The sequence below is a fragment of the Psittacula echo genome (genome assembly GCF_963264785.1).
Source record: "Psittacula echo genome assembly, chromosome: 5".
NCBI lineage: Eukaryota > Metazoa > Chordata > Aves > Psittaciformes > Psittacidae > Psittacula > Psittacula echo.
The window spans coordinates 38,181,262-38,203,828 of NC_137739.1; the positions used below are offsets into that span (position 1 = coordinate 38,181,262).

General features: G+C 35.9%; 1 protein-coding gene across 1 annotated transcript in view; it reads left to right on the top strand.

The window, feature by feature from the left end:
- Positions 1 to 3,226: 3,226 nt before the first annotated feature.
- Positions 3,227 to 22,567, top strand: part of MUC6 (mucin 6, oligomeric mucus/gel-forming) — a gene marked incomplete at both ends in the record, with an annotated part of 31,208 nt that continues 11,867 nt past the window's right edge. Inside the window, 17 exons of the mRNA XM_080618200.1 lie at positions 3,227 to 3,254; positions 4,221 to 4,461; positions 6,064 to 6,190; positions 7,382 to 7,469; positions 8,598 to 8,707; positions 10,482 to 10,658; positions 11,842 to 11,964; positions 14,216 to 14,320; positions 14,670 to 14,742; positions 15,010 to 15,147; positions 17,017 to 17,111; positions 17,733 to 17,865; positions 18,762 to 19,011; positions 20,124 to 20,176; positions 20,282 to 20,391; positions 21,169 to 21,320; positions 22,054 to 22,195. Of these exons, the coding sequence (XP_080474326.1) occupies positions 3,227 to 3,254; positions 4,221 to 4,461; positions 6,064 to 6,190; positions 7,382 to 7,469; positions 8,598 to 8,707; positions 10,482 to 10,658; positions 11,842 to 11,964; positions 14,216 to 14,320; positions 14,670 to 14,742; positions 15,010 to 15,147; positions 17,017 to 17,111; positions 17,733 to 17,865; positions 18,762 to 19,011; positions 20,124 to 20,176; positions 20,282 to 20,391; positions 21,169 to 21,320; positions 22,054 to 22,195 (2,145 nt within the window). The remainder of the gene's footprint in view (positions 3,255 to 4,220; positions 4,462 to 6,063; positions 6,191 to 7,381; positions 7,470 to 8,597; positions 8,708 to 10,481; positions 10,659 to 11,841; positions 11,965 to 14,215; positions 14,321 to 14,669; positions 14,743 to 15,009; positions 15,148 to 17,016; positions 17,112 to 17,732; positions 17,866 to 18,761; positions 19,012 to 20,123; positions 20,177 to 20,281; positions 20,392 to 21,168; positions 21,321 to 22,053; positions 22,196 to 22,567) is intronic.

Below are 22,567 nucleotides of genomic sequence, written 5' to 3' on the forward strand. Positions count from 1 at the left end.
GCATTTTCTCTGTTGAAAAAGATCCTAAATATGTAACAGAGAATTATATGGTTTCTACAGGATATTTGCTCCTGTAACCTAGGAAATACTGGACCTGACAAACTTTAAAAAGGAGTAGCCCGTTTTGGAAGATCACTGGATACTTTTTCTTACAGCTTGCTTTGGTTGTTACTATCCAGTTACTTTGTGGGAGCTCATTCCATGCATGCGCTACCTCTGTTCCTGCACAGGGCTTGCTGCCACTGGCTGTGGCAGCCCGTTTTGCCACCTATTTTACTGTCTTTGCATTTTGAACAGGAGGCAAGCTGCTAGGTGAAAGAATCTTCGGGTATGTATGAGGACACTGTGCAGTTACACGCATGCAGGAGGTCTGGGTTTGTGGTGGAAGAGGGACCATACCGTACTCCATATTTGCTAAACAGTCCTTGGCTTCTCATAGCCAGAACAGGCTTTATGAATAAGAGGTGTGTGGAAGGAAGCAGATAACAGTTTTCATCATTCTGCCTTAACATGAGCAGCAAAAGCGAAAACTAGGCCTGGGGATTTCCCACTGTTCAGCTACAGATCACGTGATTCTTGTGCAGAACACGTGGGACATTACTTCTCCCATATTTTCCCAGTTTTGGCTGTTCCCTCCACTACTTCTACCCATATGGTGGAATAAGAATTCCAAAACACGGAGAAAGTTTTATTCCACAGATTTCTAATAAGGAACAGAGAATTCAAGGATGAAGTGCAGGAAACTTCATATTGTACAGGATTTCTGGCAGCTTTTGGTTGTAGAAGCTTTTGTTTGGTAGTTTCACCAGTTGTAGAGTAATTTTTTTATTACAAGATGAATTATGTGGTTTTCCACTATAATTTCTGCTCAGTTTTGTGTGGCAGGACACAATTTATATCTGCGGACACTGCTTTGACTTCCATGTTTGAGTATTTGTGTATTTGTATATTTATTTTTAACTTCTTTGTGCTCAGAAGATAAATTCTTCCTGTTTTATTTTTCCTTTCACAGCTTTTGAAGGAAATTATTTGCCTCACTTTTTTCTTCAAAAACAGAAAGAATCTCTGCAAAGAAGTAAGTGCCTGGTGTTTAGCGTTCATGTTGCAACTCAATTCAGCATCAGTTCTGTATTGCAGAAGATGCTGTAGGAAGTGCATAATAAAAATAAGTCCTTGCCTCAAGAAGCATATGTTTTAAAGCATTAGTTTTAGAAATCCCAAATGAAGAGTTTGCTTATAAAGGACAGTAAAATACATTGTCTCGCTCTGGTAAGCTTTATGCTGAATGGAAAATGCGTTAGTGTGCTACGCTGAGGTTTTGATGCCTCAGGATAGAAACTGTGAAGCGGTTTAGTAGCCTTCCACATTTAGAAATTTGCTACCGAGGTAATTGGTGTGATCTGCTTGGTTTTCATTCCTGCACTTAGGTTAACATTCTCTAAGAATTTAGAAAATGGATTCTTTTGATGAGGCAAAATCCAGGAAATGAAATAAACCTGATTAGAGGCTAGGTCTATGAGATTATTTTGAAGATTGCAGGTTAAAACAAGTTTATGTGTAAGTGAAAGATCAAAATACAGGATAGTTCTTCCTCACCTTTATAGCCAACAGCCAGTGTGGAGTCAGGGTTTGAACAGATCTCTGCTTCAATATCCAGCTGGGCCAGCTAAAGGTATTTTTGCTGCAGTTCTGGTAGTTTCCCAGTTTTCCTTTAACTCCTAAGAATGGCCTGTATGCATGAACCCATATCTGTAAGGAAAATTAACTCCAGCCACCTACTTACTGCAGATTTGTGCTAGTCCTTCTGAGTCCAAGAAATAAAAAATATAGTAAGATACCACTATCAAATAGAAATGTGTGCCATGCCAAGGCATAATTAACGTATTATAGCTTTAAAGTAGTAAAAATTATAGCTATCAGAAATACTGTTAGGAAGGTAGGTATCACAAAAATGTTAACTCACAATTAAAATGCTAACATTTGACAGCAGCGATTGCGGTATTTTCTGTTACAAAGAAATTTCGCTTTGATTCAGAAGGAGGCTGGACAAGTACTTGGAAGTCAGAGCACAATGGGGATAAGCAGGCAAATCCCAGAAGCCTCACAAAATACCCTGAATTGAAAATAATTTTAGATTGAAAAGTATCTGCAGAAGCATACACGCTTGACCTGATGGTGCTCTTCCCTTCGGCAGTCTCCAAATGATCACTGCTGCAAATAAAATAAGCAAGCTACATCAACACTTGGTCAGAACTAATACAACTTTTCACATGTTCTTTTCTGAAGAAATGTGAGGCACTGACTTTTCAATTTAAATTTAGTTCATTAAACATTTAGTTTTCCACGTTCATGACAAGAATGAACAAATGTCATCATGATAACATATGTACAGGGTGTGCTATTCCTCTACTAGATCTTTTCTAAAATAAATGTGTATCTCAATCCTAGTATTCTGCACAATATCATATTCTATTTACAGACATTCTTCCTAGTATTCCATAATCTTAATATTTTATGTTAAAATACTGTGCTTTACTGTTGCCTAGTGTTAAAAAGCAACTCTGTATTGCAAAAATTGCTGCATTTCAGTGGTTCATAGTGAAACTGTTAATCTAGTTTAGGGAAAATACGGAGATCTAGAACAAAAGAATTCTATAAAATGTAGATTTATTATAATGAGAAGCAGAGAGTGGCTTGAATTAAGTGAATTTTCATTCAGCATATGCATGGAAAAGCTACATAAAGTTCATTCTAGAGGTAAAGTAGTTGAACTTGTGACCAGAAAAAAAAAAAAAAAAAAAAATTCAACAAGTCACCTCTGTCTTCTTTCTGTTTTTACAACAACAGGAACAGTAGGACATGGATATACACAAAGTAAAGGAAAATCTAGATATCACTTAATAAAACTGAACTCAAAAGACAAGTATAGAATCTAGTGTTAAATATCTTAAGTTATTGACGTTCCCATCATATTTTTCTATGATAATATTTAAATAAAAACAAATACACTGAGCACACCTACATGTATCGAAAGGGGCTCCTATTGCACTTCAACCATTGTGCAGCCCCAGCTAATCATTTCTTCGCACACTCTGAAAAAGCTGGGATTTGCTGGTTAGTATCTTTAAAGCACAGTATATTACACTAGCTAGAGTTGGCCATGAAGAATCAATAACAATTAGCCAATTCCTATTTTCCAGTCAGACGTTCTGGACAGCACAGAAGTATGGAAGAGGAGTACTTTTTGCCAACAGGTAACAGCTCACTGGGAAACAGTATTTTCTACTTGACCCAAATAAAACCAATACCATTCTGTAGTCATCTGATCACTCTTTAAGAGAGCAGAGAATAAAAATTGCAGGCAAACTTTGCAAATCTTACCTGATACTTTATGCTTCTAAGATATATTCTAAGATACCTGAGCTTCATATAACTCTAAAAGGAAAAATAATTAAAAAATGAAAAGTAACTATCTGAGTCTGGAAATACATAACCAAAGACATGATTTTACTGACTTCAGTAATTCTGTCATTTTCAGAGGGACAGTTCAAATGCTTTAAGTAGGTATAGAAATATCTAACATTAAGTGCTGGAGTTTTGGGTTTTTTTAATGATCCATTTCAACCTCCTAAAATCTGTCCATTTGGATGAAAAGTGATTACTTTTTAAAAATGAAATCTGGTCAAAACATTCCATATATTTACAAAGCTGGCTGGAGCTTCTTCACAGAAACAGACCCAAAATAGTGGAGACTTACAAGTTGGGCTTTGAAGATGTGTTTTCTGACATCTAATGATCTGACTGTACAATGAATCATGATACAGTAATGTCATATATAGCTTCGCAAATGTGCCTGAAATGTTAAAAGTTTTTCCAGTAGCAAGCTGTCACCTTTGCAAACAGATTGTGTAGACTGAAGTAAGAAGATAAACATTTATATATCCAATGAAGGAGATGGAAGTGTGTTTCGCAAGCTAGGAGGTCTTCTCTGTTTACAGTAAATAAGAATATTGCTCTGACTCCCACTATTGTTTCACTTCCTGATTTGAGATAAAATTTTGAGGTTGTAAAAAAAAAAAAAAGTCTAGGATTTTGCTTAGATAATTAATCTGAGTAGAAACTTACTAGCTTTTCTTGCTATTTATAACTGAAATAGCGATCAGAATGAGCAAATATGCTGTTAGGATACCTAAATCCATTTTTCTCTTTCACTTTTATAGTTTTGAGCAAGGATTCCTGTTCTACCTGGGGCGGAGGGCATTTTTCCACCTTTGATAAATACCAGTATGACTTCACTGGCACCTGCAACTATATCTTTGCAACTGTGTGTGATGAAGCCAGCCCTGACTTCAACATACAGTTCCGCCGTGGGCTGGACAAAAAAATTGCAAGGATCATTATTGAGCTGGGACCTTCTGTTGTCATTGTTGAGAAAGGCAGCATTTCTGTCAGGAGTGTTGGGTAAGATTCTGCAATTAATGGAAAAAAACATGCTTAAAGACAGCAGAGTTATATATATAGCAGTCACACTAAAGAAGACTACTTTGTATCAAAAATGAATTAATAAATTACAGAAGTTAGTACACCTGATGACTGTACTCCCATTTCTTCCTTTCAAGCATTCACACTCTATAGATGAGTATTTCATTTGCAGGTATTTGAATCAAGCTTAGTTTCTGTAGTTAAAGAGGTAAACTAATAACCTTCCCAAAGCAAAACAGTTCTCACATTGAAACTAGTCTTCTATGTACTATCAGTTTGCATATGCATATGCCTCTACTACAAGAAGAGCTTATACCCTTTAGTAGATATTAGTTGAAATTCCTGTGTTTTGCTTAGAGTTCATTTGTTTTGAGACTTAGATAACTCTGAACCCTCTATGCTAAAGATGACACATATATAGGTTATAAGAGAAACTTTGAACTGCACAACCAATACAGAAATATCATAAGGGCTCACAAAAAGGTTCTTGTGGATGAGACTACTGTCTGTATACATTATTCCAAGGATTTACTATGTCCAGAAAACAGCTGTTTTACTGAGGAATTACACTAATTGGAAACTTTGGGTTCTGCATCATTGATTCTAGACAAAATGCTCCCATAGAAGGAAATCTTTCCATGGAAGTTTTCAGCATTTTTATCAGATAGACAGGCTTGAATTTCGTCTGTGAGTATATGTGGGTACAGGAAATACTTGAGTGTAGATTGTCTGTATCTTCTTATACTTACCTGGGTATAATAACCATCATGACAAAAAGAGAACTTGAAGCTATACCTTATTTTAGCAAATTGTATTTATTAAAAAAAACTTTCTTTACTACTTAATGTCCTGAGAAAACTATATAAAACTGTGGACCTAACCAAATGATCTGCATTTTAAATTTTTATCCTACATTCACAAGAACCAAAGGCTTTGGCTGACCTGGTCTAGTGTTGTACATAGCCCTTCTTCAGGTAGAAGTCTGGCCTGGGCAACTTCAGAAGGTCCCTTCCAACCAACTTTTCTGCGACTATATCACATGCTTACTGACTACTTGGCACAATATACTTTGTCTTTAATGTTGTTAGTTTGTAGCACTAGAATTCAGCTGCAAGGATGAAAACCTGATTTTGCTACAACATTCCCATAATGGGTTTCTCTCACCTTGTCAGGTTTCAGTTATAGCAATAATTCCTATATTAACAGCCTGTAAGCTTTTCAGGGTAATCAAAATAATACTACCACACAAATGGTATTGTTACAAGTTCTTGAAACATACACTTTACTTATACCCTAATAAAGCCAAACCAAGTGAAGATGCCAAGTGCTGTGCAAACATTTTCACTAGTATACTGACTATGCAACTGTCTCCTTGCAATTCTTCTATGAAACTGCTGACACTGCATTTTCAGTCAAGAGAAATTTTAATGTATCTTGAAATGCTACAATTACAAAGGAAAAAGATCTATTTTTGGTTGCTGCAAGTACTCAGATTATATGTGTATTAGATCCAGAAAAGATAACTAATACCTGCTTAATAATGATATGAGACAGTCAGTTTCTCTTCTCACCTTATTACAGTGTCATTAAGTTGCCTTACACCAGCAATGGAATTCAAATAGCACCTTATGGACGCAACATTCGTCTGGTGGCCAAATTGATGGAGATGGAGCTAGTTGTCATGTGGAACAATGATGACTATCTCATGGTTAGTAAAATGTTCTCATAAAGCAGAAGAGAAAATGCTCACTGATTTACTGGAATGAGAAGATGTCTTTAAACTTAATGGGTGCTTTTTGCATGTGTTTACTATTTGGATATTTATTCTTTTCCTGCTTCATCCATTCACCTTGAAAAAAACATCTTGGCTTTTTGTATCTGCATGTTCCTTTAACTTCCAGCATTGGTACGCAACTAAAGCCACCAATGTTGAGATTTGTGGATGCTTTCACAAATTTTAAACTTTCCTCAAGCTGTTCCAGCAGCTACAATGTTTTGCTAAAGGGCTGTTGAAATTATTTAAAGCTGTTTAGAATTTCTTCATGCATAGTGTGTGCGTTAGTCTTGTCATTTCTACTGTGCTTCCCCCCCCATCTTTTTTTTTTTTTTTTTCAAACATATGGTGCTTTTACCGGCTCTTTTTTTTTTTTTTCTTTTGTTTTCTTTTTCTGAATCTTGTCATGTTTTCCCTCCAAAATGGCTGATATATTTTGGAGAAGAGGATACATTTCCTCAGTGTGAGAAATCACACAGTCTTCCTGCCACAAAAGACACTGCATTCTATGCTTAAACAGAGAGATTGTTATTGTTACGTGAGAGATTGTATGGGAAATTTATCAACATTGCTATCACACATATAACAGGAAATGCTACTGTAATTGGTATGCACTATATCCTACCTACAATCAAATTATTTCCTCTGATCTAAGATTTTTATAAAAATGCATTGATTGTAGCCACTAGTAGTAGTATAGCCACTTTATTCCCCAGAGCAGTAAATAATTGAATAACCTTCTGAAAACAGATATTCTTTCTGTAACTTTCAACTTCTTAGACAATGAACCTGAAATTCATGCTCTATCAACAAAGATATGAGCAAAGAAACAGCATCATTTCCTTTTGTATTTTTTCTGGTTCCTTAGAATATCTTTCCCTTTAATTTTCTGCAAATGTCTTTTATTCTTTTCCTAAATTAAAAAAATTACAACAATCACTACTTGCCTATTTGGTAAAAGAAGCTACTGCTTCCAAATATTTCTTCTAGCCAAGTCACTGAAATTAATGAGGAGGATCAACTTTAATTGGATCCTTGAACTGAATGTGTTTGAGAAAAGTAATGCTTTATAGATAATTTTACTTAGGGTGATCCTTTTAAGTATATTGGGGTTTTTTGTTTCAGGTTTTGACTGAAAAAAAATATATGGGGAAAACCTGTGGAATGTGTGGAAATTATGATGGTTATGAATTGAATGAATTTGTGAGTGAAGGTAAGCTCTAAGGACACATTGTGTGGAAGGAGAGCTAGTTAAACTGAGTCAAGGTGGAAACTGAATACTCTACTAACATTGCTCTGACTGCTCACTCAAGTTTTTCAGAATTGAGTAAAGCACACCTATATGTCACCAACATATTTGTCATTTGATTATGCTACACAGTGTAATTTGGTATGATGATATTATTGTGGGCTCTTCAGACAAGTGGTAAGGAATCTTATATTTCAGAAAACTGTGATAAGGACTACTCTCTCACCTAACTTTCAGAGCAGTCTAGTTGTATAGCAAGGCACAGTAAGTGAAATAATTACATTAGGCAGAAGAATGAGGTTATAATAAAAAGAACATAGTGGACAAGAACATTAACAAGTAGTGTTTCCCAGTAAGGGTGGATCTTTAGAACAAAATAGTTGGTACAAGGACTTGACATCAGCACTCTATGTAGTTTGGGGGGTTCACTTAAGAGTCACTCTAATCTGTTGAACTAACGCCCATTTTCACTTGGAGATCATTACACATGCTCTTGGAGCACATCTTCTGCTTTACTTTTCGTCCTAAAGGAACTCCACAATGGAAATAAAATTACACGGAGGGGGGATGTTCAAAAGATTAGCTTTAAAAACACACTGCTACTCTGAACTCCAGTGCTAGTGTGGGGGCATTAAATTGCACAGTAAACTAATCTCAGATCAATACCACCAGATGCAGTTTTCTAGACACAGCACAGAAGAGAGTCTAAAAAGTATATAGTATTTTTGGGGTTGTGATGAGTTTAGTCCTACATGTAAGGGAAAATATTAGAATGGGGATGAGGAGAACAGGCATTAATTAGCAGCTGGTGAAAGATAACACAGCTGGCAGAAAAACAGTAGCAGCATCATGTAAGGTAGTAGATATGATATATTAGGAAATGGCTCAGAGAAACCATCAAGGTGGTAAAAATATGCTTTACTGAATAGACTCCAGGTAAAGGGCAAAACAGGTAGTTATTCATCAGATAGACTAATTAGTAGGATATTCCACAGTCAAAGAGTAGAATATAAGTTTTGATACGTCACAGCAATAAACAAACAATGTCCATGTGGGCTTTTTCCTGACAAAATACAAATGTTCAATTTACAGGTGAATTGCTGGATACATATAAATTTGCTGCATTACAAAAAATGGATGATCCATCAGAGATCTGCCTATCTGAGGAGATATCGATTTCCCCCGTTCCTCACAAAAAATATGTAAGAAAGATCTTCTTGGCTTTTCTACAGCATGATTCTTAACAGAGGTAGAAAGATAAATAGAAACCAATAATGGAGAGGCAGTGATTTCATAAAACTGACTTCCATGAAAATGGATAATGTCAAAATTTGTATAGAATTATATAAGAAAGAAAAGGAGTTTTTTGCATTGAAACACATTTTGAAAGAAGCCCTTGGACATTTTTGAGGCTACATTTATATCATTCATCTATACCTAAGAGCACTTAGCCCACAACTTTCTGAAATTTCATGCAAGTCATCACAGGAAATTGTTGGAACCAGTCAAAGAACTTTTAGTTAAATAACAAGAGACCTGACAATATAAGCTGTACAGACTTTGAGACATTCAAGAATACCTGTAACATATTGCTAATCCTAATTAGGATCATCCTGTTGTTTTACCAGACATTCCCACACAGATTTTGCAGAATCACAGAGTGGTTTAGCTTAGAAGGGATCTCTTCAGATCATCTAGTCAGACACCTCTGCTCAAATAGGGTCAGCTAGAGCAGGTTGTTCAGGCCAGTGTCGTAGTAGGTTTGTAGTATCTCCTGCTTAGATCTACCAGGCTGAGGAAATCGAAACTGCAGAATTTATCTCACCTATTATTTTTTCTACCTAGGAGGTCATAAAGTCACCATATATCTAATGGCAAGTACTCACTGCTATCCTCTGTAAAGCATGTAATTTTACATAGAGTGTTCATGTTATTTGATTCTGTTTGTATTTCTTCGCAAGAATATGATCTTACTTTGGAATTCTCATGTACTTGTATATAGTATACAGGTTACTAGTAATTACAGAATTCTTAAAAATTTTTCTCTTAAAATAGGAAACTTTTCTTCTTTTACCTTAATAGTTTCATCTTATTTTTCTAGGAACCCAAGAATCTTTTAGTTAGAACATAGGAACCATTCCTCTTGCTAAAAAGTTTTGGTTTCATACTACAGAGGAAGAGCCAGCTGGAATTCATAGATTCATAGAATGGTTTGTGTTGGAAGGGACCTTAAGATCATTTCGTTCCAGTCTCCTGCTGTGAGCAGGAACACCCTCCACTGGATGAGGTTGCTCAAAGCCCTGTCCAGCCTGAGATTCTCCTTTTCCCAGAACAGAAAAACAGAGAAACATTAGTTTTGTGACATCCCTTCCGCAAGAAGAGCAAGAATAAAGGAGAGGAATTTTTGTGGGTCATGTGAGGAAGATACTTTATTGAAGAAGCGGGCTATAAATATTACTTTGTATTCACATTGAAAAATTACTTTGATCTGATGAAGAACTTCTATTCCTGGGAGTTTTAATCTTTTTACATTTTTTCTCTTTGAGACCTTATACTGTAGTGGGCGATGTGATAAGCAACACAAACATATGAAAAGTTTGCTCAAAGAGGAACGAACGTTGTTGTTGTCACATCGGGGATGTTTGCCCTGGAGCTGAATCTCTATAAGATTGCATACTCCCTGCCTGTAGTGTTCTCAGCCACTTTTAGGGGGATTGATAGTGCAGAAGGAATGAATTAATTTTCAACTTAATGAGAAGTGGAACTAATTCAACACATCAAGTCCTTCTATTATACAATGGATTTATATTCCCTTCTATCAATGAACTTCTCATGCATTTTAAGTCAGATACATATTACTAAACTGTAGGGGAAAACAGCAAAGAAACCAACAAGAAAATCATAACTAGCAATAATGTTATATTGTAGTTTTCACATGGGGAAAACACTACTAGGAACAATTTTCTTTTCATTTAGGCCATGATCTGCTCTCAGCTACTTAACTTGGTATCACCAACCTGCAGTGTGCCAAAGGATGGATTTGTCATTCGTTGCCAGCTTGATATGCAGGACTGCAGTGAGCCAGGACAAAAGAATTGCACTTGCCCTACACTGTCAGAGTATTCAAGGCAGTGTGCTATGTCCCATCAAATGGTATTCAACTGGAGAACTGAAAACTTCTGCTGTAAGTTCAATCATTTTATTCATAGGAGATTTTACTTAACCTTGCTATATCTTACACACTCTGTGTTAAGAATGATGATTAAGTGATAATAAAATAAATTGTCTCTACTGTCTTGAATCATATTATTTTCTTAAGAGTAACACTTTTTTTTGGTAAAGCCTGAAGAAGGAGAGCATGGAAATTTCAAAGGAAAAAACTTCTAAAGGGCCTCTGAAATCTTTGAACCTATTTTGCTTAACAATTGCCATAGCCCCTTTTATTCCAGGAGATTTTCAGTAGTCCATTTTCAGATGCTCGACCTTTTTAGTTACAGCTAATGATTGGAAAAAAACAAGAAGCAAATCTTCTATTACTCTACAAGCTGTGCATGATTAGACACACTTTCTTTCAAGTGCCTATTTATTATCAAAGTTCTGATTCATTTTCTTGCAGTCCTTCTGAATCAATGTGAAACTTCAGTCTATAGTCAGTGCTATGTAGCAGGATTCATTGTTTTATAAGAGAAATGCTTATCACAAAAAGGCAAAAGTAACTTAAGTTTAGGTTGCTTCTAAACCAACTCACACATTAAATTACCAGAGATGCAGCTCATATAAAAATTTAAGAATTTAAGAATTTGTAAATCAATGCCAAATAAGCAAAGGTAGTGAATTTTTTAGTCTTTATTGTTTCTTTGTCAGCCTCATCTCTGTCTTTATTTCCCTACCTCACTTATTTTTACTCTTTCAGATAAGATTGAATTTATCACATTTATATGTGTTCTATGTTCCATATATTAAGATTTCTAGGTAGCTGCATTCTGAAAAGCAGATAATATCTGAGAAGCAGGAGCTATACAGAAGATGAAGAGTTGTATTTAAATTCTTCAAGTACTACGGAAAATCTGGTTTGTGGTAGTTTATTAGGCTGCAATACAGCCTGTTTGCCATTCTTCAAGCTTCTGAAAGGAGCTTCTAATAAACAGCGTATGAAGAATGAATGAAAGCTAGAGTGAATATGGTGGTAATGACAAATATTCAAATGTTGAACTGAGTATTAAAGCAGGATAAGAGAACGTTAGTGCCAGAAATCACAAGATCTTCTCTATCCTAGGTGGTAGATGAGATCTGTGTTTACACTTTAAAATCTTAACACTTTCACTGTTTGTTGCAGCTGTGGGAAAATGTTCTGCTAACCAAATCTATGAGGAATGTGGTTCTCCATGCATTAAAACCTGTTCCAACCCAGAGTACAGCTGTTCCAGTCACTGTACCTATGGTTGCTTTTGTCCAGAAGGTATCATTTCTGTATTCATCATATCTTAAATGGCACATACAAATGTTTCTGGCATATATCCAGTCAAGTGTAATAGACTTCTTAATAATGAACTAGCAGTGCATTTTAGGGCATTGTGTTGCTAGAACTGCCATTTTTCATATAACATAATATAACTGAAGTTTTGAGTAGTCATGGTCCTTAAAGGTCCTTGATCACTATTTACAAGAACAGACTGGGAAAGCATTTTCTATGCAAGACCACAATACGTGATGGGGTAATTATATGCTGCCTTTTTGAAATTCTGTGCTGTAATATACATTGAGTAAGCTTAATTAATTTCTTACCCTAAAGAGATATCCAGCATTTCAGGGCACCAGCAAGAGGTAGCATACCTCAGAGAATTTTTGCAATATTTTGGGCATTTTGTAAAATCCCTTTGAAGCACTTTAACTTCCTGCAAAAAACGTACTGACTATCGTTTGCAATGTTTCTTGAAATTTCAGAACTATCTTCCAAGGTTACTGTGCTGTGGGTATTTACATCAATATCATAACCATTTTAGGGTAGTCAAAAGTAATTTGTTCCAAGCTACATATTTAAAACTAGACCTAGTACTCTAGGAAAAAGCAGGCGTCCATTCTTCAAAATTCCCAATTTAATTAGTCTCATAGCAAAGTATAAAATTTGAAAAAATTACATTCAAGCTTACTCTTATTTCAAGTTAAATTAAAATTTCAAATAAAGACAATTGTCTGCACTTTCATATAACAAAGTAGCCAAATGCTGTTATCACTTGTAAAGAGTCAGTTTTATTATAATTAAGAGAAAATGCCCTGTACATTACATCTCTAAGTATGGACACTGACTGTGCAAGAATAGCATTCTCAAGCTAAGTTAGGAAGGCATTCAAGCTATATTATCTTTAGTGCTAAGTAAGGATATGGAAAAGTATTTACTATTTTGTTTATTGTCTTTGGCAGGAACAGTTCTTGATGACATCTCAAAGAATCGAACATGTGTTCACATTAAGCAATGTCCATGTACACTGAATGGGAAAACATATGCTCCTGGTGAGACAATGACAGCAGCATGTAGGACCTGGTGAGTAGCAACAGGTACTTTCATGAGAGGATAAAGAGTATCCTCACCAATCAATTAGAAGATTTAGCTTAACTTTTCAGAGCTGCAGATTTCATATCATCTCCAAGGCCACCTTCTTGGAATGGCACAAGTCATACATTTGTAATTGAAGATGTACAGGTCTCATTCCAGATTAATCTGTACAAATATAAATGCTCCTTTAGGCCACACAAAACAGTAGCATTTGTATCTCTTTTATGAAAGTGGAGGTAAAATTAGTACAAAACAAATACCCAGTGTTTTCAGTTTCTTCCTCGCAATCTCAGCATTTCTGATACCAAATCAAAAAACAAAATTTCTGTTTTGCAGTGGTAAATAATTATGACAATTTTTTTTTTAATTTGGAATTTTTTTTTTAATTGGAATAGTTTTTTGTGTGTTCTCTTGCTACCATAATTCTAATAAGTGGAAGAATAAATAATGGAATTTGATCATGAGAATTGTAACAATGAACGCTTCTCATGATTAATCTGTTCAGGAAAGTTTACTGACAATACATACAAGAGTTCAGCAACTTTCAATTAAGATGAACAATTTCAGCTGATAATCGTACAGAAAGTAAAGCCCTGAAAGCATAAGGGGAAAAGTGAAACAAATTACATCTCCTGTTGCTAGAAAGTAGCTTGAGTTTTTGGAGGGTAAAAAAAGAAATTTCAAAAAGGTGGAAATAAAATTTCAGAATGTACATGTATGTTACACTGTGTTCACTAACCCATTTTGCATATTGATCAGCTACAGCAAAAATTCCAGACATAAGGATCAAACCCTCTGGTGGTAATAGTGCCTTAGTATGAGAATAAGCTCACACAGAATTTCTTGTTTTCCTTAGTAAATGTACAATGGGTCAATGGAACTGCAAAGACTTGCCCTGCCCTGGAAGGTGTTCACTGGAAGGAGGCTCCTTTGTTACCACATTTGATGCTAGATCATACAGGTTCCATGGGGTTTGCACTTATGTTCTTATGAAGGTAATTTCCTGCAGTGTAGAAATACACAATGTCTAATGGACATATTTGAATCTGTCTTTGGTTTCCTATTGGAACACAAACTGAGGTCATCCTATGACAGATGTATTCTACAAATCATTGTTATTCTGACATAGACTTCCCTTTTCACTATTTTCCTCCAGAGTCCCAGCCTGCCACATAATGGAACTCTAATGGCTGTATATGAAAAGTCTGGTTATTCTCATTCTGAGACATCACTTAGTGCTGTAATTTACCTGTCTACAAAGGTAAGTATTCCCTCCACAGGTTCTATCCAGCATTTCAGTAACCAGATTAGCGAAATAAATACTTAGAATCATTGCTGGTAGCCAGAACTGAAAAATTATAGGGGAGAGGTACTAAAGATATGTTTCAGTTTGTACGTACACAATAAAGATCTCAGCTGACACATCAACTCAGGAAGATAGAGTATTTTCAAAGTGAAAACTGAAAGCAATGTGGGATAACATGAGAAAAACCTTGAGTAAGTGTTTTCCTATTTTACAAGTTATTGACAATACAGTTGCTTAAGTTAAAGAACATATGAATACCATCAGCACAGATAATTACTTCTGATTCCATATCCTTTTCTTACAGGACAAAATTGTGATTTCTCAGAATGAACTGCTTACTGATGATGATGAACTTAAGCGGCTACCTTACAGATCAGGTAAAGAAATGGGAATATATATAAAATCCAGATTACATTAAATGTCTGTTTCACACAGCCCAGCATCTCTTCTCTCACAATTGCCAGTAGCAGAGTTTTTAGAGGAAGCTTAAAATCTTTCCCATTGCATCTGTCCCTCTGTGGAAAGTTGTGTGTGGAAGAAGGTGACTCATAGAATGCTAGAATACTCACATATGCATTGAAATAATTACTTTGCAATATTCTATGCATCAAAATTTCTGTTTTTAAATGTCCTTGTTCTTTTAGGAGACATCACTATTTTCAGACAGTCCTCGATGTACATTCAAATGTATACAACCTTCGGGCTGGAACTTGTAGTTCAAACGTCACCTGTGTTCCAGGCCTATGTTAAAGTTGGACCACAATTCAAAGACAGAACCCTAGGTAAGAAATCTGGTCCCCGTGTGAAGGAGAAAAATGTAGGGAGTGCAATTTTGAAAGCGATTTTAAGAAATTAATACATTTCTTTTGCTAGTAACTTTGAAATAAAAAAATTAGATGGGTGACATTTTTCATGTAGTATAATACTTCACATGTTTTATGTGTGCCTTTTTCAATATGTGCTTTACTTCACAAGAATGGGCAACAAACTGGTCTGTGTGGTCTCTACATCTTGGAGCACATGGTTCTTTGAACACAGTACACGATCACTGTAAAGACAATAAGCCTAAGAATTTAAAAGCTTCTCAGCACCTGACGGAGATGTCTATTTTTATTCCACAGCAGTATTAGCCACAAAGGCATATCCTGCATTCTAATTGTCTGTGGGGAATTACAGAGAGGCTTTGGCATTTAAAAGAGTCTAAATGTATATTCTTTGTCTTTACAGATATTATATACATAAGAAAAAATGTAACTGCAGAAGTATATCATGGCCTTTCTCTTTCATGTGATTTAAAAACACCGAAAAAGCCTTTTTTTCTAAAAGCAAGACAAAAACTTCTCTATGAATTTGTCATTGAAGTGGGCAGTCTTAACTTGAAGAGGCAGAGGCTCAGTGACTGAATGTATAGATAATCAAAATTCTCTGGCAGCTTGACCAATAGTATTCATTGACACTCCATATAGAACTTTTGAATCCATTTTCTCACTATTATAGAATGAAACATAGACCATTGTGTGCATTATTTAATTTTCCCCCATCCCTTGCATTTCTAATGTTATTAGGTTTGTGTGGCAATTACAATGGAGACACTACAGATGACTTCATGACTAGCATGGATATCACTGAAGGGACAGCCTCCTTGTTTGTTGATTCCTGGAGGGCAGGAAATTGCCATCCTGCTTTAGAGAGAGATACTGACCCTTGTGCTTTGAGTCAACTGAACAGTAAGTAGATGACCCTGTTGTAACTGATCTGTCCAGCCAGCCTTGTCTGACTCTTCCATAAGCCCATACCAAGGGAATGAGAGAGTTTGAGAGAAGCAGAGACTGAGACAATTGAACATCACAAATTCTGTCACTAACAAGACATTTCTGACATCTAGGGTACATAGAATCATAGAATAGTTAGGGTTGGAAAGGACCTTAAGATCATCTAGTGGGCAGGGACACCTCACACTAAACCATGTCACTCAAGGCTCTGTCCAACCTGGCCTTGAACACTGCCAGGGATGGAGCATTCACAGCTTTCTTGGGCAACCCATTCCAGTGCCTCACCACCCTCACAGTAAAGAACTTCTTCCTTATATCTGATCTGAACTTCCTCTGTTTAAGTTTGAACCCGTTAACCCTTGTCCTGTCACTATAGTCCCTAAAGAAGAGTCCCTCTCCAGCATCCTTGTAGGTCCCCTTCAGATACTGGAAGGCTGCTATGAGGTCTCCATGCAGCCTTCTCTTCTCCAGGCTGAACAGCCCCAACTTTCTCAGCCTATCTAGTATATATATGCTTATATAGCATAGATCTAGAGATCTGGGATTGAGATTATGAATAAGAGGCATTTAGTGATATTCCAGTGAAATTGCAATGTCCATGGATGTCTTTGTCTTGCTCAGAAGTGCTGTGAATGAAATTTTTGCCTTCTCAAGTCTCTATTGCTATTGGTTTAACAAAACAAAAAGCTCTACTGAGCTGTTTGAGCAAAAGTATAAAGTATAGTCTGCAAGCTAACAAGCTAAGAATCTGCCCTTTTGTTCAATCCATCATTGCCAAAAGCTCAGCTACAGTGGTGTGTCCAGACTTTTTTTTTCAAATTCTTTTTTTTCCTTTTTCCTATTTTTTTCTGTTTAATGTCCACATTTTACTTTCATTAGAAATATCTGCTGAGACTCATTGCTCCATTCTTACCAAGAAGGGTACAGTGTTCGAGAAATGCCATGCTGTGGTGAACCCTATTCCTTTCTACAAGGTAGGAAATTATGATAGACGTTGTACAGAGGGAGTCCAAATATGGACCAAAACGTCCTAATATAAAGTATCCCACTCATTTGGATCAGCAATGCATAGAAGCTAAGGAACTGTGTTTTTGAAGGTCATGCCTCCACCACACTAAAAGTCTGCAATAGGTACCAGTGCCATCCGTATGAATCAGAAGGTATTTTTGCTCATGCTTCACTTCTTCACGTTGACAACTTTAAATATGCAAAGTATTGATTTTCCCATGTGCGTAATTGAACTCATTCTACTTGCCAATCTCCATGCAACATTTTGAAAATTAAAAATGAAAAGCAGTGGATAAACAAAGGAATTTTTTAGGTACTAAGTATGTTCTATTCATGTCAATCTTTTTCATCAGTTATTATGCAATAATATGTATTTTGCCTGACTTACCTTTTCAAGTCAGCATAGAATCATTTAGGTTGGAAAAGACCTTTAAGATCATAGAGTCCAACTGTAAACCTGACACTGCCTACTGTTAAACCATCTCCCTAAACAGGAGATCTACACAGCTTTTAAATACCTCCAGGCTTTAGCACTTCTGAATGTCTGCCCCCTAGTAACAGAGTTTTCTCCATGTATTTGGTTTCAGAGATGTGTCTACCAAGCCTGTAATTATGAAGAGACCTTTCCTTACATTTGTTCTGCTCTGGGATCATATGCACGAACATGCAGTTCAATGGGTTTAATCCTTGAGAACTGGAGAAACAGTATGGACAACTGTAGTAAGTTACTGAACCAATTCTTTATAGTCTACCATCAGATGAATGCATGCATACAGGTCTATCTATTTCCATTTAGAATATTCCCATGTTTGATTTACCTAGACAAAACTGAATAAGAGCAAGAACGTATTTTAAAACTACTTGCCAGTCATTAGAAAATAACTACTTATTGCTCAAGTCAGCCAACCAGCAGGTATAAAAGCCATATTCCCAGGAGCTGCTGGTTTCACCAATGTGTCATAACACAGCAAAAACCATAAATAGTAAAGCAGTATTCTAAACAGCGTCCAAATCATCTTAATAGTAATGGGGAAAGTAGTGAACAGAAAGAACAGAGAGAAAAAGCAGAAATGGGATAACAGACGTCCAATTACTGAATGCCCTCTAGTCTGTTTCAAAAAAGGATTATATGAGGTAACTCATATGCTTTAAGGTGAACATATGGATGCTCCCACGACTTGAAAATTAAGTGATGGAATAGAGAGATTAACAAATCTATACTGTACCTTAAGATAAGAAAGAACTAGGAAAAATTCTGCAGATGAGATTTGCTATTATGCAACTTAGACATAGCCAAAGGTTTCACAGTTACTCAAAAATACATTGGTATTTCTGCAAATTTTCTCTTTGCATTATTTTATTCTAAGATGCACAAAAGAGCAATAAGGTATTTAACCTTCATAGAACTTCAAAACAGCTACATGGTTGGGATTAAGACCTGGTCTGAAATATTTTTTGCTAGAGCTCCACATCCACAGGAAGAGAGAATCAATAGGAAGCATTAAGCATTGAAGCTGTTGACACCATATAAGCAACACATTATGAGCATAGTTATCTTTCACAAGGAAGAGGATAAATAAATGAAGTTTAACATATACTCTTGTCTTGTTTAACAGCTATTACTTGTACTGGCAATCAAACATTCAGCTACCACACTCAGGCATGTGACAGGACATGCTTGTCACTCTCAAACCGAGCCCTGGAGTGTCATCCAACTGACATCCCTATTGAAGGCTGCCACTGTCCTCAAGGACTGTACTTGAACCACAAGAATGAGTGTGTTCGTAAATCTTATTGTCCTTGCTATTTAGAAGATAGAAAGTACATCTTGCCTGACCAATCAATGATAACTGATGGGATTACCTGGTAAGTGTGTCAAGTTTGAAGATTAACACACTGAAAATGGAGACAAGGGGTCTTCATGTGTCTCTGTTGAGAGTTAATGGCAGTAAGTAGCTAAGTACCACATAGTTGCTTGCTCACTCCACTTCAGCCAGATGCAGAAGAGAATTAAAAGGGCAAAAGCAAGAAAATTTTTGGGTTGAGATAGACAGTTCAATAACTTTCTTTATTATTAATAAGCAAAAATAAGCTTATTTAATAAGCAAAGCAGCATGCACAATTAAAGCTAAGTAAGGAATTAATTCATTACTTTCCCTCAGCAGGCAGATATTTAAACATTTCCAGGAAACTTGAATTTTTCATGCATAATGGTTACTTGGGAAGACAAGCACCGTAACTCTGAACATCCCTTCTTTCTCCTTCTTTACCTGTGCTTTAATTGCTGAGCATGAAATATATAGTATGGAATCTCTGTTTGGCCAGTTTGGGTCAGCTGTTCTGATTATGTCCCCTCCCAGCTTACTGACTGTTGGGGCAGTGTGAGAAGCAGAGAACGCCTTGACACTGTTCAGCAATAACTAAAACAACATCATGTTATCAACAGTGTTTTGGTCACAAATCCAAAACATAGCAACATCAAGCTGCTACAGAGAAAATGAACTCATTTCCAGTACAGTCTCCCTTACTTTTAATACTAAAGGTCCATTTTTTAAGAAATCATTTTTGCCCTTTCCTAAAATACGAAGATTCTTAAATGATCAAAACACATTTGACTTACCTTAAGCTTGGAAATGGAAAAAAGCAGAAAATAATACGTAAGATCTGGTTATTCCTGGTACGAGATTTTGTCAACAGCAAACAGCAGCATCTGGACAGCTATATACAAGCCTCAAGAATTATTTGATAGGCCATCATAATAGTGAATGGCTTACTATTCACTTTCAAAACTGATGTTACTGTATACCACAAAATGTAAAAAGACAAGTTGACTCATTCCATTTTGAAGGATGCAGAGGAGCAAGTAACATAAATGAAACACTTCCAATGGTAAGAAACATGAAGCCACTTCACAAAAAAATTAAAATGTCTTTCTTAGGAGCGAATTGCATTGAAATGCCTTTTTTCTCCCTCCCCAGCTACTGCGTTAATGGAAGGTTAAGTTGCACAGGCAGACCTCAAAATCCTGCAGGTATGGGTCTGATATGGTTTACTTAGAAACATACTCTTTTTCCCCATGTTGTAAAATTGCTACTTCACAATCTCTGCCATGTTTGTTTTTCTTCCTTTTTCCTAGAAAGCTGCAAAGCTCCTAAAAAATATATATCGTGTTCTGACAGTTTAGAAAACAAGTATGGAGCTGCATGTGCCCCTACCTGTCAGATGCTTGCTACTGGAATTGAATGTGTGAGTTTCACAGCTCTGCAATATTTATCCTCTTGAGAGTTCTAGTTGAGAATGTTCTAGTTGTTATTTAGAACTTGACTACGTTCCTTCTAATGTTCCTTCTAGTGGAATGAAAGGAGATATTTCTTCTAACATGATACAGTTAAACACCAGAGTTTTAAACACCAACAGTCTTCTTTCCACAGACTAGACGCTAAAAATTTACATATAGTCAAGAAGTGGTTAAAGGAATTGCATAAATTAACAAATTAAATTTGATTAATTGAATAGATTAAAAATCCATTAAGGATTCTTAGCTACATGGCTATCGTCTCTGACTCAGGTACTACGTAAGCTGCATGTCACTGGAAACTGATAGAACATGAAGTTTATGCTTCCTGTTCTATTCTTTCCAAACTATGTGTTGCTGATGGTCACAGGATGCAGGAGATTTAGACTAGGTGGACTTCTGATAGGATTTTCATTAAGGAAACAGAGTAATTGGAAGAACTGTAATAAGCTTCCTTGGTATAAAAGAACTTCTGTTGTACTCTATCTGAAAGATTGGTAAAAATGAAGGAGTCTCTTCAAGTATGTTTAATACCTTACACAACAGGTATAATACAACTTCAGTGAAACTAGTTCAATTGACTAGTATATTAGTATGAGGAAAATCACAAAACTGAAATCAAGCCAAACTAGAACTTAGCACAGGTTCACTCTTGACACCATTCACATAGATATCACAAGATAAAATGCATCTTGCATTTCATGTTGCAATTTGTTGATCTTTACCAGATACCCACTAAATGTGAATCCGGCTGTGTCTGTGCTGATGGGCTATATGAAAATCTTGATGGCAGGTGTGTTTCAGCTGAGGAGTGTCCGTGTGAATATGGTGGTCTTGCTTATGGAAAAGGTGAACAGATCCAAACTGAATGCGACATCTGGTAAGAAAACACAGTTTTCCATTGTGGAATCTCTGCTTCGCTAAACTGTACAACTACAGCGTCTAGTTGACAGGAGAGCAGGAAATGGCAACAGCTGAATGGAAGAATACAGTAACAAAGCACAAAGGTGATGAAGAGAATCTTAGTATCTTACAGTCTATATGTATAGATTAAAGAGTCACAGTATGTGCTTCAGGGATAATTTCTGCCATATGCATATCCAGGAATAAGGGCATCCAGTAGGGCCTGTAACTGTAAACTACGTAAAGTCAAGGATTAACAGTTCTACCTAAATAAAGATGAGAGCACAACCATCCTTCTTTTCTATAGATGAAAAGAAACTCCTCCAAAACTTTGTTTCCATCTCTTTAGCAGCATTCTCAATGTATTTTATTCTCCTTTCCAGTTACTAATCTAGTATTAAAAAAACACTACTATACAAACTACACAGGAGAGGGACATCTGTTCTCAGTAAGAGGAAAAATGAATGAGTTTTATATTCTTTCTTTCATGAAAAAAGAAAGCAAAAATGACTTAAGATTTCTTCTTTATCATGAATTTATTTTCTAGAAAATCCGTAACTTATGGTTCTTATATTAATTGTAACTTGGTCACAGTGTACACAAGTTGATTAAATGATCATCTTATCTGTAAAAGTGCATGCATCTAAAAAGAAGCAGGTTAAGGTGGCATTTCTTTGAAATCTGAGTATGGTTTTTCTTCTTACTCCCAGCACTTGCAAAAAAGGCAAATGGAAATGTGTTCAGAAATCAGTCTGTTCCTCAACGTGTAATCTGTATGGAGAAGGCCACATCACCACTTTTGATGGACAGCGTTTTGTGTTTGATGGCAACTGTGAATACATATTAGCTATGGTAATCTGCCTCTTACTGCTTTTTTTGGCAGTATCTCAGCATCGAAATAGCTTGATTTAAATGGCTAATGAAAATATCCTAGGATGCATCTATATTCAACAGAGAACCTTGAATCTTTATGAACACTGTTTTTATATATTCTGCTTATTTGAATACTGTAGATGAAGAGACTTTACTTCTCAAAACACAGTTTTTTCTCATGCAATTACAACCAATTTTAGATTTAATAGCATGTTTAAAAAGTCATTGATATATACCTATTCTATATATTGATATATATATCTATATATTGATATATACTATATTCTATATATTGATATATATATAGAGAGAGATATATATATCTATATTGATATTCTATATATATTGATA